We start from the raw sequence: 17,098 nt of genomic DNA, 5'->3' as shown, positions 1-17,098 counted from the left end.
CACATATTGGCATCATTTATAGAATCTGTACCGTTCTATGCTAATGTTCACCTTAGAGAATGTTGACTACCAGTGTACATGTTGTTTTGTTGAATGTAATGATTTGAACAATGTGTTACTACGTTCTATAATGAGTCTTGGAGCATATCTATGACCGAAGCACTTTATCAGTAGCTGCTTAAATAAAAAAATTGTTACAAATAGCTCCTCTGCTTAGTCTTTATTGACCCACCACCTTCGAACAACTTATGATGATGGAGGACTAAGTTTGGCATTGAATCAAATGTGGTGGGTCCTGAGATCTGAAACGTATGATCAACATGGATGATGAAGATACAATCAAAAAGTTCGCAGGGAAGCATTCGGACTTCATATTGCCTGAAGGCCTTCTGTGATTCGAATCAAACCTATCTCACTGCTCTCTGTCTCCATATTCTGAATTAGATGGGCCCTTGACTACATCAGAACACTTTGTTTAATTACAGCAAGAGATGCTACTACTTGTACTTTCACAAGAAGCTAGTACCTCTTCTGTACCTACATACAAGCTGTGAACAGTGTAATACATACAGCTTCTAGTCTGTCTGATATCACCAACAGTAGACAATGATACACACACACTGATTGATTGGCCAATGTGTTTTACTCCACAATGAGTCAAGTGACAGGTACAATCTTACACAGGTAGTGTAATATAAATACTGTTGATATGAAATGTTGATGTTGTAATGGAACTACTACTTGTCATGACCAAATGGAACAATTTATAATGATCTCATCATGTATAGGAGAGCATATAAGATTGTGCTCATCTGTCACTCTGTACACTACTCCAGAGTTGCAACTCAACGTGCTCACACAAGCCACTTACAACATGAACCTTTCAACTCGTGCTACTGCAGAACCTATTGATCCTAATGAAGTTTCGGATGTGGTTTATGAAATACTTCTCCAGCAATGCTTTCAAGTCGCCACTGTAACAGTATTAGTATATGACACAAGTATGTCCAATATATATGATTATCTTAAATGACTTTTCTAACTAGTAAATCTTAAAGTTATTACAATAGAAAATGAGGTACGTTCTACAGTTTCATATTTTCAGACACAGAGGATAATGCCTTGCCTTGCTGTAGATTAAATACTTTTGGGTATGTTTAATAATGTTGACATTGTTATATTTAAACAGGATTTTAACATATATTAAAGAAAATGCCTGTAAACTCTGTCAACATTATCTACTTTTTGGTGAGTAAGTTCAAATCTACTATTGATTTGATTTTTATTGTATTACTCCTAGAATCGGTATATTGGTATTATAGGAGCTGTCTGCAGACTCTGTTGTAAGTCAGGTTTATTATCTGAGAACCCTAGTCATATTTACAAACTTTCTTTGAGTGGATATATATGGAATTAGTCTTAAAATGTATGTTTTATTTTTACTCTACAAAGGTATATGATTAATGATTTGTGTAGATGTAAGCACATTGTATATTTACTAACTGTAATATTAATTGATTATTGTAGGTATTGTTGCTAACTGGACCTGGAACCTTGCTAGTAAGGCAACATAGTTTATTGCATTTAATACTTAGCTAATAAATAGACAGATTGGATTACAATCATCTTGATTGACTGTTAGTGGATTGGAATATTCAAAGACATACAGACTCAAGTATCTGACTAATCTGAAGATATACTTATGATCCGGGTCCTTACACTTTACTCTCAAGGTGTGTAAGATAAGTACTTGTTAACATTGTACTAACACTGGTTAAAGATAGAAAATTATCAATGATTTTGAAGACACTTCTTGTACTTGAAGCATGTATAAAGATGGCCCTAATAATATACATTTGTTCGTTGGAAAGAGGTAGGTTGATTTTCTGTGTGAGATTATGCAAGCTCACTTTAGACTAGTTGTAATTGGGGTATTTCCAGATGGTGTTACCATTTGTGAACAGGTCACAGTAGTGCCTTGGCAATTAGGAATGATTGACTGGTATGTTATCAGAACTTATAAAAACTACTGCTTACATTTGAGTAGGATCCTTCCGATGGTGTATGGACTAATCCTTATGGTGCTGGCAATCTACAAGGCTGCAGAATTCTGGAGAATGTCTGCCGGTTTCAAAGGGTTCACTCTTGTGAAAGTTCTAACTCGAGACCAGATTATCTACTTTACTGTGTAAGTCTATAAACCTTTTTCATGCTATATAATTAATGTGTTCACCAGTGCTGTTTCATGTTGTGTGTTAAGTGTGTTACAGTTTAAACTAGTAGTTACAAGTGCCTTTTTGTCAAACCTTCTTCTGGCACTGGGAAACCCGTCATTTCTCTGTATTCTTGGTAGCCGGATACTGTTCAATCTAAAGGAAGCAGGAGAGCTGGGACTTAACGAGGGAACAAGCTACAGAATAAAGTCGATGAGTAATATAGAGTTTATTTCCGGGAGGCCCAACAAAGGTAATCTTACCATTCTGTACCAATTTCACATTTAACAATTCAATGATTTGCTAGATAGTGAGCCGGAGATGGTCATTACTGGATAGATTCAACATGCTTAAATGCAGGAGCAAGTACAGCCAGAAACCTCAGGTATGTTGTTGTTCATGTTCTCCTCCAAAAGTATTTTTAATGTGGTTTTTTATGCTGAATTGCTATTGCTTTGTTACAGCTGTCAAGTCCTCACCCTATGGTATGCCCCTTTCTTAAATGCTCACATTTTTCTCGGAGAGCAAGTTTATTACTGTTGTGTTAGGATACGATTATCACTTTATCTTTTGATGGAGCTCACTGTGCATGCCTTTGTATTATTTTGAAAAAGTAAAATGATCCAATTCGTGTACCAGACTATGTGCGTTGTAAAGCCTCTTGATGAAACACGAATTTTACTTCTTCTTCTAAAAGAGGGAAGATTCGTGATGTGATAGTGCAAGGCATTTTTACTATACGAACTATGGTGGGTAGACATTCTGCACTTTAGTTTGTTCACTCACGTTTTCGAGAACGTTTCTTGCATACATGTCAGGTCGTGGTTGAATTTCGCCGTGTAATAGGTATTATTAGCATTCGGAACGAATATCTATGCAACCAAGGCATTGAGAAAATGACAGCCAGTAAGCAAGGCCACAAAATAAATAAGTAGCTCGATATCAAGCAATTGCTATAAACAGAAGACATAGTATGTAAGCCGAGAAATAGTATTTCTATCATGATATTGTATCCTTCCTTCTACCGGAGACGGTCGCCTTATATACATGCACATAATTGTATCTACATCAGGTGGTAAAATGGCAGCCAGTAAGCAAGTCACCAGATTAAATAAGTGGCTCGATAATAATACATTGGGAGAGCAATCGTCAGTCGCCAAAAACAAAGACACAGTATCTACATAAGCTGATAAATATCTCTTTATATTATATTCTTCCTTGGACTGGGGACGGCCGATACATATTAAATAATGTTTGTTCCTTCATCGCCTGACCCTACAACTGCATGGCTGCCTAAAACAAATCAGTTGGACCTATGATAGGGAGACGTAGACAACATACCTTTGGCGAATTCAATGTCACTGATAGTCCCTAATCAGCAATTCCTTCCTTCATTCACCCCTCTCTCGACTGCATCCTTAACGCTGATCGGGAGATGGCTCCCAAGAACACAGAGAAAAGTCGGACTCTCAGCTAATTGTGTAATGGTTGAAACTAAGGGATGGCTATCCAGAATTCAAATGTATATTATGTCCATTGCGCAACAAAATACTACACTACAATAATGTGAGTTAGATAATACCATATGCAAGTGCAAGTGATTCACTTACAATTCATACTAGTACAGACAATGCAAAATCATCTCATACACCATTGGGACAGTCCTATGCAATATTAGAGAAAGTGGGAGACTGTAATCAAAATACTAACCATTCAATAGTCATCAGTATCAGTGGAGTCACTAGTACTCGGTAAACTACATTACTACAAATTAAACCTACACTCAAGCTTTCTCACTCGCATGTCCAACCACACCATCACTCTCGTTACTCTCATTCGACTTGACATTTATTCCTTCTGCATCTGTAATTGCGTTTAATGCCTCCTCTTCTGCGTCCAAGCGGCGGAAGGAGAACCAGAAACCTGTACCAGCGACAAAAGCGAAGACACCCATGGCGCCGTAATTCCATACTAGGAGAGGGTCTTCTGATAGAGCTGAAGAAATAAAGAAAAGTCAACAACGGCAACATCTCACAAATTAAAAACAGAAACCTAGCAATACGAAACAAGTAAAGGCAATACTCACAAACAAATGCTTCACCAATCGCGCTCGAGATCGCGCTCATCAACAAGAAAATCCCCATAACAAAACTTCTCATGTTCTTGGGTGCCTTGGTAAACGCATACTCCAGACCCGTTATACTCGCAAATATCTCCGACAGTGCGATCAGGACATAAGTACCACTTTGTATCCAAACATTCAACGGACTAGTAAGTTTATTCCCCTCGTCGTCTTCGCACGTACTCGCGTGGTATCCACACGGATTAGTTTTATACAAATAATGTTGGAGGACTGCGGCCCAGATCATAGCTGCCGCGCACGTATAAAACCCTGCTGTGATTTTCTTAATAGGTGTGAAGCGAATGTTCGCGCGTTGCAAGGCAGGGTAGACGAGTAAGTCGCAGATCGGGATGAAGATGAGGAGAGCGAAGGGGTTGAGGTTTGCGAGGACGTCGTTGGGGAGACCGTGTGTCTCCATCGTTGCTGCTTGTGAAGTTAAGTTATGGCCGATTTGGTTGTACGAAAGCCCTAGAGAAAGCAGACCACGATCAATCAGAGATTGCTTGCTCTTCAAGGAAGGACTTACAATAAACAGGGTACCAAACGAAAACAATACATGCCTTGAACCCTCTTCGTACTTCATCCACCCACTTATCATCCCAAGTCACCCACGCAGGCTTTCCCTCCTTCGATCCGTGTTCCTTGTCAATTCGGCTTGGTTTCGCACGCTCCCAGAATCCATCAGCCTTTTGCCTGCGCCAAGTCTCGAAAGTGTTCCAAGACCAGGTTCCGCGTGCGGCGTATCGGTAGACGCGCAGTGCGGAGGCTAGAACGGAGCCTTGAGGTGGAGATCGGATGTAGACCTTGCGCCCCAGGAATAGAACCAGTGGTGCTGTTAGAAAGACTACTGTTGGAAGGAGGAATGCGAGCCAGAATCCGACGTACTGCACAGTAGATAATTAGCGCTCTGCGCCTGTCGAAGTAAAGAGAGTGAACTTTCGTACCTTCTCGGAGTAAGTCATGCCAATTTGACCGACGAGAGCTCCGACGTTGATGAAGAAATAGAAGTACTGACAAATAGATGTGATATTAGTACTAGAGCGTGTACGCATAGCCGGGAGATATATGCACCATATAGATGCGAGAGGTAGTAAGCGCCGGGTCAATAAGCACGCGCTCTCCACTCCTGATAGTGCGTACATGCAATTTCCCAGTATACTGCTCAGCAATAAGCGGCGAAATGTTACTCTTAAATCCACCCGTCCCGATTCCCATAACGATTACGGCGATAACAAAACATCCCAATGCGCCTTTGGGTTTCGCAATAACATCTGGGAGCGAGGAAGTGATGAGGAGAACGTGGCCTACGAGTGCGATGACGATGGAATATGCGACAGTCCTGAATCGTCCAAAGTATGTGTCGGCGAGGTAACCACCGATAAGAGGGGTGACATAGCTCCAGAAGTTGTTGAATGTCACGATTCCGGTGGAAGCTCGCTGGCCCATGCCAAGAGCACCGCCTAGAGGAAGCATATAGTCAGATGATAAGCATTGAAACTAGTGGGGTCTGAACATTGGCATAGCCAGAAGGAACGTACTTTGACCATCTTCACCACCTGCACCTGTTCTTGAACCAGGTGGTAGAGGCTGCTGAATGAAGTTCGTGAAAACGACGATCGATCCTGTAAAATTTTAGCCTTATCAGAAATAAGTATATCCTGTCCTGCATACCATAATACGAGAACCGTTCTGCCAGTTCGACGTATGCGATCGAGTAGATCCTCGCAGGAAGACGGTCGGGCACACGACGAAGAGCGACTAGATCTTCCTCTGTAGGGACCTCGGTCCCGTCTTCGTGCAAATGTGGAAGTGAGGAGTGGTTGATCGAATCGGACGAGAGTTTCTCGTCCTTCACCTCGGCGCGCTGGGCCTCCGAGAGACCTGCCAGAATATCATCTTCAGCCCGAGTAGCAGTCATAGCAATTGCTAGATCTTTAGCACAAGCAACCAGCTAGATCCAAACGAAGCGGCGAACTGTCTCCAGTAGCCTGAGAAGGTGAGAACCCAGCAGAGACCTTTATACTAGGCAACCAACCTTTATCCATACCTCGGCCAAGCACACAAGCAAAGAACCCATGTGGAGAGCGGAAACCAGAAAATTGATACCATAGAGTTTGCACAAGGTAAGTTTTGACAGTGACGGAGCCGGATTGGACGATATTGATCGGACCTGCTTGTGTCTGTACGCCATACTGTTTTGTCCCTGGAGGGTTACTTAAACAGACCACTGGTCAATATTCTCTTCCGGAACTTATAAGGTAGGCTTTTATCAGTTCGTCCAGCGTTTTATGCTTGTTTGCAATATGACGTGCTTCTCGAGTCGTATTATGTTGTGCAATCGATTATGCATGCTGAAAGTTTCGTACTTGAGTTTGGGATAGGTGAGAACAAAACGCTGAGGGAACTAGATAGTACATTGATTTCGCCTGTATGGTGAAAGCGGAGCAAAATCTATATAAAACAACACGATGAGCAAAAGACCTCTATATTATAGAATCAAGCCGCTTGTAAAATCTTTATCTCTTGTGCAAGGTCAGTCTTGAGTTTCTTCAACTCCTCTACGGCAGCAACTAATTCGTCGTCTATCTCCTTCGTCTTCGGCATCTCAGCCTTCAGTGTCCGAACTAGATCGCCCTGGGCAGCAATCTTCGTCTCAAGCGCGACGATCTCAGGTGTCTTCGGGCCAGTATACTCCTCATTCTTCTTCGCAGCTGCTTTCGCTGCGGCTGCAGCTTTACGCTTCGAAAGTGCCGGAGCCGGAGCCGCCTCAGAGGGCAATGGCCCATTCCCCGTCTGGTCCTTCTTCGTCCCAGCAAACTGCGCCCGCCAAGTCTCTGCCATCTCTTCCTTGATGGGTTTGAACAGATGAGCAGGCTTCCCTAGCGTGTGACCAGGTAAGATATCAATGCCAAGTGCCTCTGGTACTGTACGTTGCGGCGCGTTGAGCTGCGCCAAGATGGCCTTGGCGGTTGCCGGCATGAATGGTTCCACGAGCACAGAAAGTATGTAGATAAGATTCACTGCGCGGCAGAGTACCTGGGCACATCGCTTCGGGCTGGAGTCTTTCAACGCGGAACCTAGACCGGAGGATTGGAGATAAAGGTTGCCGCGAGAGGATATTTGCATGATGATGTGCAAGCCCAAACGTAACTTTACAGACTCTAGTGCGTCGATGTATTGTTGCAAGAGACTGTTGACGTCCGAAACGAAGTCCGCATCGTGCTCACCATTGGGTGATATAGGACCTTCCGAATCACCGCCGTCAGGAAGGATGCCATCATAATTCTTCGCGACGAAAGTTAGAACTCGGTTAACGAAGTTTCCGAAGCTTGATAGACTATCTCAGAATTCTGTTGCTATTTATAAAATTCAGAACTCACTTCTTCAAGAGAATGTTGTTGTTTGCGGCAATCTAGATCGACAATTTGAGTGTTCTCTGCGGCAACTTAACAAAAACTGCACTTACACATTCCGCCCATGAGAACATGGCGTCCTGAGTTTCAGGTCGTGAAGATAACAGGTAGTATCGCCAGACAGACACAGGGATTCCCGTCTCTTTCGCTGCAGGCCCAAAGACGCCACGATTATGGCTCTTCGAAAACTTCCCGCCTTCATAGTTAAGGTACTCTGTCCAATTATACACGTCAGACGGATGCAAACCGTGACATCCTGAGGCAACTTACCTGTGGTGGAAAGATGGTGCAGCAACGTCCAGTCTCTTCCATCTCCTAGTTGAATCGACGGAAAGAAGATGGTATGGAAGTATACGTTGTCCTTGCCCATGAACTGGTATAAACGAACATGTTCTGGATTGAACCACCATTTTTCCCATTCCGGGGTATAGTTAGCGGTGATACTTGGGTATCCAATGGGTGCATCGAACTGTCATCCGAATGTCCGGCTTTCAGATTATTAATTTGATAACAAGAAGTAAAGCCACGAACCCAAACGTCTGAATAGCGATGTAGTCAGTGAAATGAGTCGAACAACGCTAAGGTGCTAAAAGAGTCACCCACATAAAACTTTCCCCTTCATTTCTTGGTTATCCGCACCCTCAATATCGGGAACGGGCACACCCCACGTCAAGTCTCGCGTAACAGGGCTCGGTCGTAATCCACCCTTCAATCGAGCATCAACCAAGACGCCATCACTGTTGATCACCGCGTTTGCTGACCAACCGCCAGCTTTCCACGATCGTTTTATCCATTCCTCCGTGCGCGGTTGTACCGAGTCGAGCCGTACATACATGTGCGCAGATTCACGAGCTACTACTTTGTGCTCTTTGTTGACGAGACATCGTGGATTGATGAGTTCGATAGCGTCGAGGGTGCGACTGCAGACGTCGCATTGATCTCCTCGTGCGTCCTGGAGGTATTTAAGTCGAAATATACATAAGCATAAAGATAGTCCCTTACATCAGCTCCGCAATGAGGACAAGTTCCTTCGACGAAACGATCGGCAAGGAATCTGAAATTCGTTAGTTACGATGTTAAAGTAGACAAGGGTCATCCACCTACTTTTGACACCCTTCACAATAAGTTTGCTCTTTCGTTTGTTTCGAAAGAAGACCATTCTTGCTCAGATTCTTGTAAATTCCTTGGGAAATCCTGTTGTTTAGCAGTTAGAAGACGCGCTCAAAATTATCAGAATACGAAAGTAAACATACTCTGTATGCTGTGGTGTCGTTGTTCTCCCAAAATGATCAAATCTATAAGGCAGAACTCAGCGCGTTAGACATCACGCAACGAACCGAAGTACTCACGCGATCTCAAACCAATCGTATGTTGCCCGATGTAACAAATGATACTTATCGCAAAGCTCTTTCGGCGTGATCCCTTCCTTCAAAGCTTGCGTCTCCGTTGCCGTCCCATACTCATCCGTACCACAAACGTACAGTGTACGTCGATTTCGTGTTCCTAGTCGAATCTTTAGGACATGATGTTCATCTACATCAGTTCACAAGATGCGTACGATTGTATCTATAGGTCTGATCAGATCTCGTACAAATGCGAAGAGATGAGATGAGCTGCGCACCTCGCGAACACGTCAGCACTCAGTGTGCTTCCGATGATATTCCCTACAAACAAACTCATTAGTTCCCAATCCCTAACCCTTCCTCGGTTCTCAGAAACAACGCACCAAGATGTGGTACATTATTACAATACGGTAAAGCAGACGTGATAAGAACGTTTTTCTCGCCGTCCTTTGGCAATCTTCAGGTAAAAACCGACGTCAGTATCATCAGCACGTCTACGTCGATTGTTTACTCACATCGGTTCACCCTTAGGTACGACCTGACGCAAGAGACCTTCTGCAGATCTAATCTTCTGAGCCATACTCACTGTAGATAGCCAGCGCAGACGCGGCGGTATTCGTCGATACCGATAGATCAACAACGTCGTCCTTCACCAATCGCACAAGCCTTCAAATTATATGCAGAGTATAAATGTAGAATAGAAATTTTGCAACGTGTTCAGTTGAGCCTTTCGAAAATAGCAGGTAAGAATATGACAAGATCTAACTCAGAAAATACGAAAGCAGAATGACGAGACGCGTTCGTTGAGACAGATTGAGTAGAACAAGAGCTGAAGATGAATTTGAAGGCGATGTGCAAAAGTGACTCGCCACGGTTACATTACATAAGCGAAACGGACTAAACTCGGACTGAGCACCGAAGAAAGCCCACATAAAAATATCGTGATACAGGTCGTGCACATAGTAACATACAAGTAAGGATAAATAGATAGTCCATGAAATAAGAAACACAAATTCTGGACAACAAAGAAAAGTAAGTCGGGTAAAATCAAGGTCAGGGTAAATAAAAATTGGAGTAAATCAGAAAGCAATATAATTAAAAAGTTCAAAGATCGAAGTCATAGAATGGTATCAGCGTCTTCCAAAACTTAGTTTTCTTTGTCGTCCAGGATTGACATTACTTATCCCACCTGTACTATCAGCCTCGAAGTACGGTGCTGGTCCACCTGTCTTCCCACCACCTGCGACGCCTGGACCGATTCCGTACGGTTTCTTGGAGTCCGACGAAGAGAATGCATTAGAAACGACGGGCATGCTGAGACGTCTCATCCACCCTTTCGGCTTTTCTCTCTGCATACGTGGCTGCGGGGCGGCCTGTACATGAGAAGGAGGATTGCTGTATTGAGAAGCGGAACATGTTTGACAGCCGCAATAGGGTGCATGATCAGGGCGCGTCGAAGGGTTTGAATTCGAAGAGGATGACGTTGATTGAGAAGCAGACAGCGCTATCGGCTCTCCGTATTGTGATGTCGGTCTAACAGGCACTTCACCACCACCACCACCACTACGCGATGGAACGAGATTGACCATACTATAGCTATGTTGCTGATGCGTTCGGACTCCACCAGAACCGGAGCTTGATGAAGTCGCGATACCTAGTGCCCGTAATCGCTCACGTTCACGCTCAAGTTCCTTCGTCTGCATCTCAATTTCGCGTTCGCGAGCACGTAACGCCTGTGCCTGCTCACGACGTTCAAGCTCTTCTAACTCTTCAATCCTCCGTCTCCGTCGCGCCAAGTCAATCTCGGACGGTGTTGCTCCAGCGTCCGCTGATGTCGGTACTTGATTTACGATGACGGTACCAGTGCTGGAATTATTATCACGCAGAGCAGTTGGTCCACTAGCTTGTCGGGGCCGATCCGTAGTTGGAGACACCTGGCCGGTGTTCCGGGGTGATAAAGGTCTAGCGTTGGTATCGGATGAAGGCGCGTAGCGACTTGCAAGGTCTGCTACCTTATTCGGTACGCGTGGTATATCTCGTTGTGGAGCAGTAGCAGCAGTAGAAGGAACGTCCTAAAAACACGCTGTCAGTATAGTGGTCCTTCGAAACTATTGACAAGACCACAAACCCCTCGCACCCATTTGTCGCGCATCGAAGCGACTATACTATTAGTACTTGTTACAGACTCCGTTCTTTCAATATTTCCAGAGACCTTCCGTTCTTGCATTCCCATTTCATTCGTTCCGGGAGGTACACTATCGCGTCTTCGATGATGCGGAGACTGGGGGCGTTCCGCTGCCTTCAGCTTAACAGTATCGTCTTTATCCACTTCAGTCCCATCGACGTTAGGAAATACAAGCGGTGTGGGGGGTTGGCTTTGACCAGTTGTAGTTGAATGGCCGCTGTCCGCGGTTAATGGAGGGGCAGTTTGTTCGACAGGGGTTGTTGACATCCTAGGTACGTCCGAGATCGGTTTAATGTCGTTAGGCCCGGCTGCAGTGCTGGGATTCCCTCCATCCGGTGCTCTTATCTGTTCCGTCGAGGCCTGCGCCAATGGCGACGAAGGTAACTGTGCCATCATCGGAAGCGGGAAGTGTGTAGGAGGAGTAGGGAATGATGATAGTGATTCAATAGAGCGAACCGAATCAGTGTTTAGCTTGCCCATTAATGCGGGGACGAAAGAGGTCGGCGGCGACATGTTATGAGGTGAGCGACTCGGAAGAGAACGAGGAGCTGAAGGAGGGCTATGAGTAGTCGGAGTCGAATACGAGAACGGGGACGATGGAGAAGTTGAGGATGCATAGCTTAGAGCAGGAGTAAGAGCTGGAGCAGTCGAGTGTAGCACAGATTGATCCGCCTCGGTGGATCCTGATGGTGATTTGTCAATTCGGACACCCATCTCATCAACTTTGCCATTTCCTTCCTGCTCGCGGGCGGTACCTTCGGAAGGACCGCTCTTATCATCATCGCTTCCTCCTGAGTCTGGAATGTTCAGCATCCAACCACCTTCAAGATATGCACGACATTCTCCGATACGTCCTATCACGGGAGCAAACTTGCGGACACAGTCGCATGCGCGCGTCCACTCTGCATCAGCGGCACGCGATACACTTGAGGTAACGTTGTACAGCATAGCAGTATGTCGCTGTGTCACAAATAACGAATGGTTGCTTCGAGAATGATAAGCATGGGTAATTTAATCTTTTGTAAAGTCAAGAACGGGCTTACTACTTCTCTTGCGACATTTCTGGCCCAATTACGCTGAGTAGATTCACGTAACGGGTATGCTCTTCGGCCGCGTCGCGATCCTTCTTCTTTGCCTTCTTTTCATATTGCTGACCTATACCACATTGCGATTAATATCTGTTGCTTCAAAACAAAGCTACTACACGAACCAGCTTGTTTGATCTTCGTATTTGCCGCATTAATCTTCTCGTCATGTTTCCTTTCTTCCTTCTATAAGCATATGAATGAACCATCTAGAAAAGTGTAAATTGGCGACTCGTTACGCACTCCAAGCGTCTTAAACCATTTCTTCAGATCATTACTAGTCCCTTCACATTCCTTGTCAATTGTCTTGACAAATTTAGCATCAACTTCGGCCAATGATTCTAGCAACATTGCTGCAGCGCTTAGCGCATTTCCTAATAACAAGCACCATATTTAGACTGTTATCATCGATACGATACGGAAATAATTTACCTGCGAGTTCATTCGTAGCTTTCTGACCCACCACGTCTTTGAGAGCGCGTGCAAATTTCTTCTGTACGCTTGCAAGAGCCTCCGCAGCCTGACAGTAATCGTTGAAGATGTTCACGATAGACTCGAGCGCCTTGCATGATTTGTGGATATCGACGCGTTCAATGAGCGGCGTATTCGCCGCCATGCTCGTTATTATCGTGGCACGTCGTTAGATATGTTTTGAGGGGGTATTGGGTGGGCGTAAAGGCAGCGATGCCATGCGTGGACACGGCCGCTATCAAGTGAGAGTCGAACACTCAGGGGTAAAGTTTGTCTGGATTTAGCATGCTTCATGATCGGCGCTGCTCCCTTTTAGGCCGTGCTTCTCACTGACTCTCAGGTTTCTTTTCCGCTGCCACGTAAAGAACAGAAACCCTTCATTTTGACAAAGAAACGACTCAAGATTCTCATTCACGTATCATCTTTGACAACATAACTCTGACTCAACAGACCCCACCGATAGCACATGTATGGGATAACTTCAACAATTAATTATTTGGAATAGATCGTCTTTGCATCTAAACAAGCTCGTGGCAAGTCGTATGTTCTCGAATAACTTGATAAGCAGCAGAGTACTTCCTTGCCATGCTGCTTCTGCTCTGGAAATACCTACTCTAGGCCCTGATCATCCACGTTCGAGTTACCTTATGTGTTGACGAAGGTCTTCCCTCTCCCAGTTGTGAACTGCGTTCCTCTCTTCATTACCACACATTTACACATCAAACCACAGCTGACACTCTCTCGGTGCAGCAGTGTAACTATTGAAACGACGCTTCATCTAAGGGGATTACAGTCCACGTATGCACAGTGGTGCTAGCATCTCCTTTCCAAGTACTTTCAGACCACCAGACTTCCTGCGTCACGGTTGCTGTAGCCGTTGCAATGACGCAAACTCTGTTGATTACAAAATTGCACTACAAACATATTCCAACCAATAGCGTTACAGATTAGGGCCTCGGACCTGGAAATCTCTAAACGACCAAAACTAAGACAATGATCAATGATTTAAAAATTACTTATTTTGTCTAAATGAAGGCAGTTAAGGTGTCCATGTTGCATCCTTTACAAACTTCAAAGCTGAATAAGTGTACCTACTATTTGTATGCATGAAGTGGACCTTGTTGGCCAAGGGCACTCTTCGATGTGTACTGACAGATGGTAAGGATTGTCAAATTATTATTAATTCTTCTTACAAGGAGAATGACTATGATTGAAGCACACATAGTAGTGTCCGAATCTCCTCGTCTAAATACCTTCAGCCTATCAGGCTTCTCACCTTTTCATCTCGCAATTATGAGCACTACAACAACTTGGCCATTGTAACAATCTAAACTCTGCTTTCCAAAAATCTATCCTGAGCAGCTTTATCCAGCATAGCATTATAGATTTGCCATACTTGAGAATTTTTAAATGACTATGACTAATTTACATCAAACAGTTTGATGAAGGCACCACAGCTTTGCAACCATGTTCCATTATATTCAGACTTAAAAGGTGCCATTACTGCTTGCAAAAGAGGGCAACCCATCACAAGCATCTCTGCACAACTATGTGTAAATCAAAGGAGGAGGACTGAGATCACTCACATCAGTTAAGTGGAAAGGATGCTGTTGGTGTGTTAAGGTTGCAAATATCCCTAAACAATAGGAAATATTCTTCTGTAGGTTTGTGTGCTGCTCAGGATAATACTAAGAGTAAGTCACACTAGTAGGGGTTTAGTGGACTCTGCTCATAGTGTGTAGGTGTCAATACAAGTTGACTGTGTGGATGTTCAAATATGAGCTTCATTGTTCATAGATTAAAGTATTATATACTATGTACTATCAGATGTCTCAGATGTATGTCTCAGAAGACATGTCTCAGTAATAGCATATATTTGTAAGACATTTGCATGATTTGAGACATATGATGTATTTATCCAAAATGAATGTTAACAGATGTGAAAAAATTTGTCACTGAAGGATTTGTGAAACTGCCACACATTCAGAAGGGATTTCTTAGAAAAATTAACAGTGTGCTCAAAACAATAGGAGAGTAAGGAGACAGTAAATATAGAAAGCAATTGCTAGCAATCTGTCAGAAAGTTGCAGAATGTGATGTTACAAGTATAGACAGTATAGACCTTGGCTATTAGAAGGGATGTACAAAAGTATTTAAAGAAGAAAATGAGAAATTTAAGGTGTTGAAGGAAAAGGCAGAGAAGGTGAATTGACAACGTGTTTTGTAGGCAGTAACGTCTTCATACATTACAAGTAGGAGTCATGATGCTCAGACACAAGAGTCAATAGTAATAGAATAATATTCTATCAGACTTGAAATTTGAAAACCAGTCTATGATCCGGCAAATACTGATAGCACTGGGATATGATGACTAGCATCAAAGTACACATAAAATAGTACTCATGTATACTCTGTATTTGTTTTAAGCTTACTATGTCCCTTGTATTTGCATCTCGCATTTTAACAGCATTCAGTTGTAGTAACTATAGGAGAGGCACAAGCTACCTCAAATGTAATGACTCGCATTATGCAATATTATTTGGCCAATACCGCTGTAGAATCCTGAGGCCCGGAACTTTCAATAATTAGGTCTAATTTTGCATCAATCTCATTGCTCTGAGTGTGTCAAATTTGCAGCCATACTTGTGCCTATAATAACTTTCAAAATGTAATACAGCAGGTAAGAAGAAACCTCCAATCACCAGGCATTGAATACAATTATGAGTAAACCAGAAGGACACTATGATAACCCACCTCAAAAGCTGTTGAAAGACGAGCTGAAGGATCTTACCAGGTCATACACAGCTATTCAATGTATTCAGAGACAGATTTTAGAAAGAATTGATAAGGAACTTGGAACAGTTGCACAAGGAAACGAGGAATATTCAAGCCAATTGCAAGGACTTCGTCAGGAAGTGGCGGAACAGGATACGAAAAGGGTAGATACCAGTGTATGGAAGGACAATATGACAACCTTTCTTGGTGCACAAAAATCGCTAAATAAATGTTTTCTAAAATCTCTGGATGAATCGAAACCAAAGACAAAGACAAAGGAAGAAAAGTGACTCAGAGGACACATGTTGTACTATAGATCACTTTGTGCACTAAATGTAGAAATTGTGTTATTCAGACGAGATACAATACTAATTATGAAGTGAGCGTCTGTTGGATGAACAGTATCAGTTGTGTTGCTTGTGAGATTAGTTCCTGCGCAGACAGTAAACCTGATAGAATTATAAGAAACAGCAATGTCGAAACTTGTAAACAATACGGCCCAGGTACAAGACTTACAATTTACTTACAGGGGTGTTTGCCAATATCTACTGATAGCTGACTAAGATTCTTCGAAGAAAGCATAACATAACATAACATACCGTTTTGTTGAGTATCAGATTGTGGGATGCAAGTATTGATGACTGATGCTGAAGAATGTTCTATTGAGAGAATAAACGACATAACAGCAAAACCTTATAATATAAAGACACATGCCTGTATACTTAGTGCATGCGGTAAGCTGGTTGACAGGATTGACAAGTGCTTGAACCCAAAGAAGATATAATGTGGACACCTGGTTAAGCCAGAGAAGTATGCGTAAATTTTGACTGTCCTTAAAGTATTTGACGGAGTTCTGTGTATTTTGTGTACATTGATCTTCATAAATTGCTCGGTCGATAAGAATCACCCGCACAAAGAGATTTTCAAGACGACTACAGGCTTCAGAGATTTAAACCTAGGATAAATTAAATGGCAATTTTCTTTGAAGTTAATTACACGCCGAGTGCTAAGGGATGCAAGGACTTGGGTGTTCTAAGTGATTGCCAGAGCTCAGAGACCGATACCTAACGACGACTTTTGTCTATATATTTACCATCGATTAGTAGTACACAGGATCATCCGAAGAAACGGAGATATAGGACTTTCGATCGGTCCGATTTTCGTTTCTTCGAGGTCAAATATTTGAAATAGACAAAGCCAATGGAATCTGACGTAATAGATCGTTGCAGTCTGACGACAGACAACTGAAATGCAAAGATGTAGATGCATATCCGTCGATTCCAACAGATCCGAGATCAATAGCGAGCATAAGCCTAAGTGGAAGTAAACGCTATTTTTGAAGGATCAAGAACAAAGTGAGATGATGTGCAGAAGAGACGGATATAATGATGCCGAAAGGAAAGGAACAAGGCGCGGGAAAGCCGCGAGAGCGTGACCTCGCTCGCGTCCAGCTTTGCCACCACTTTCCTCTCATTGACGTCCATCCCGTCC

At 43.3% G+C, this 17,098-nt stretch overlaps 4 protein-coding genes across 4 annotated transcripts; 1 reads left to right on the top strand and 3 right to left on the bottom strand.

The window, feature by feature from the left end:
- Positions 1–874: 874 nt before the first annotated feature.
- FOMMEDRAFT_26215 (uncharacterized protein) lies at positions 875–1,574 on the top strand (the record flags this gene model as incomplete). Its single annotated transcript, XM_007263319.1, has 7 exons — positions 875–1,001; positions 1,047–1,078; positions 1,137–1,151; positions 1,210–1,252; positions 1,301–1,343; positions 1,477–1,478; positions 1,528–1,574. 7 exons carry the CDS (start codon positions 875–877, stop codon positions 1,572–1,574), a joined length of 309 nt encoding a protein of 102 aa, XP_007263381.1.
- A 2,154-nt stretch (positions 1,575–3,728) lies between these two features.
- Positions 3,729–6,304, bottom strand: FOMMEDRAFT_118232 (PTR2-domain-containing protein). Its single transcript, XM_007263318.1, has 8 exons — positions 6,007–6,304; positions 5,874–5,957; positions 5,407–5,795; positions 5,280–5,345; positions 4,862–5,219; positions 4,300–4,803; positions 3,824–4,208; positions 3,729–3,769 (listed from the first exon to the last, which is right to left on the bottom strand). The coding sequence occupies exons 1-7, from the start codon at positions 6,251–6,253 to the stop codon at positions 3,997–3,999; spliced, it is 1,860 nt and encodes a 619-aa protein (XP_007263380.1). The 5' UTR covers positions 6,254–6,304; the 3' UTR covers positions 3,729–3,769; positions 3,824–3,996.
- A 527-nt stretch (positions 6,305–6,831) lies between these two features.
- FOMMEDRAFT_152473 (methionyl tRNA synthetase) lies at positions 6,832–9,671 on the bottom strand (the record flags this gene model as incomplete). The annotated part of the gene is made up of 14 exons (XM_007263317.1): positions 6,832–7,663; positions 7,716–7,747; positions 7,802–7,962; positions 8,019–8,217; positions 8,280–8,287; positions 8,352–8,700; positions 8,751–8,802; positions 8,853–8,942; positions 9,002–9,043; positions 9,098–9,251; positions 9,307–9,314; positions 9,370–9,412; positions 9,475–9,548; positions 9,607–9,671. 14 exons carry the CDS (start codon positions 9,669–9,671, stop codon positions 6,832–6,834), a joined length of 2,109 nt encoding a protein of 702 aa, XP_007263379.1.
- A 477-nt stretch (positions 9,672–10,148) lies between these two features.
- Positions 10,149–12,977, bottom strand: FOMMEDRAFT_165721 (uncharacterized protein; the record flags this gene model as incomplete). Its single annotated transcript, XM_007263316.1, has 6 exons — positions 10,149–11,163; positions 11,220–12,261; positions 12,320–12,431; positions 12,487–12,547; positions 12,605–12,735; positions 12,794–12,977. 6 exons carry the CDS (start codon positions 12,975–12,977, stop codon positions 10,222–10,224), a joined length of 2,472 nt encoding a protein of 823 aa, XP_007263378.1. The 3' UTR covers positions 10,149–10,221.
- Between the last annotated feature and the right edge of the window lie 4,121 nt (positions 12,978–17,098).

The sequence above is a fragment of the Fomitiporia mediterranea genome, assembly GCF_000271605.1.
Source record: "Fomitiporia mediterranea MF3/22 unplaced genomic scaffold FOMMEscaffold_2, whole genome shotgun sequence".
NCBI lineage: Eukaryota > Fungi > Basidiomycota > Agaricomycetes > Hymenochaetales > Hymenochaetaceae > Fomitiporia > Fomitiporia mediterranea.
Note: the sequence above shows the minus strand (reverse complement) of the source record. Positions and strands in the feature narration are given on the sequence as shown.

What these genes read in the sequence shown, in the direction of transcription:
- FOMMEDRAFT_118232 (XM_007263318.1), bottom strand. Translation starts at nt 6,253, where the DNA reads ATGACTGCTACTCGGGCTGAAGATGATATTCTGGCAGGTCTCTCGGAG. An exon ending in GCATGACTTACTCCGAGAAG is followed by an intron (nt 5,220 to 5,279) that starts GTACGAAAGTTC and finishes TCTACTGTGCAG; the next exon opens with TACGTCGGATTCTGGCTCGC. An exon ending in CGTTTGGTACCCTGTTTATT is followed by an intron (nt 4,804 to 4,861) that starts GTAAGTCCTTCC and finishes TGCTTTCTCTAG; the next exon opens with GGCTTTCGTACAACCAAATC.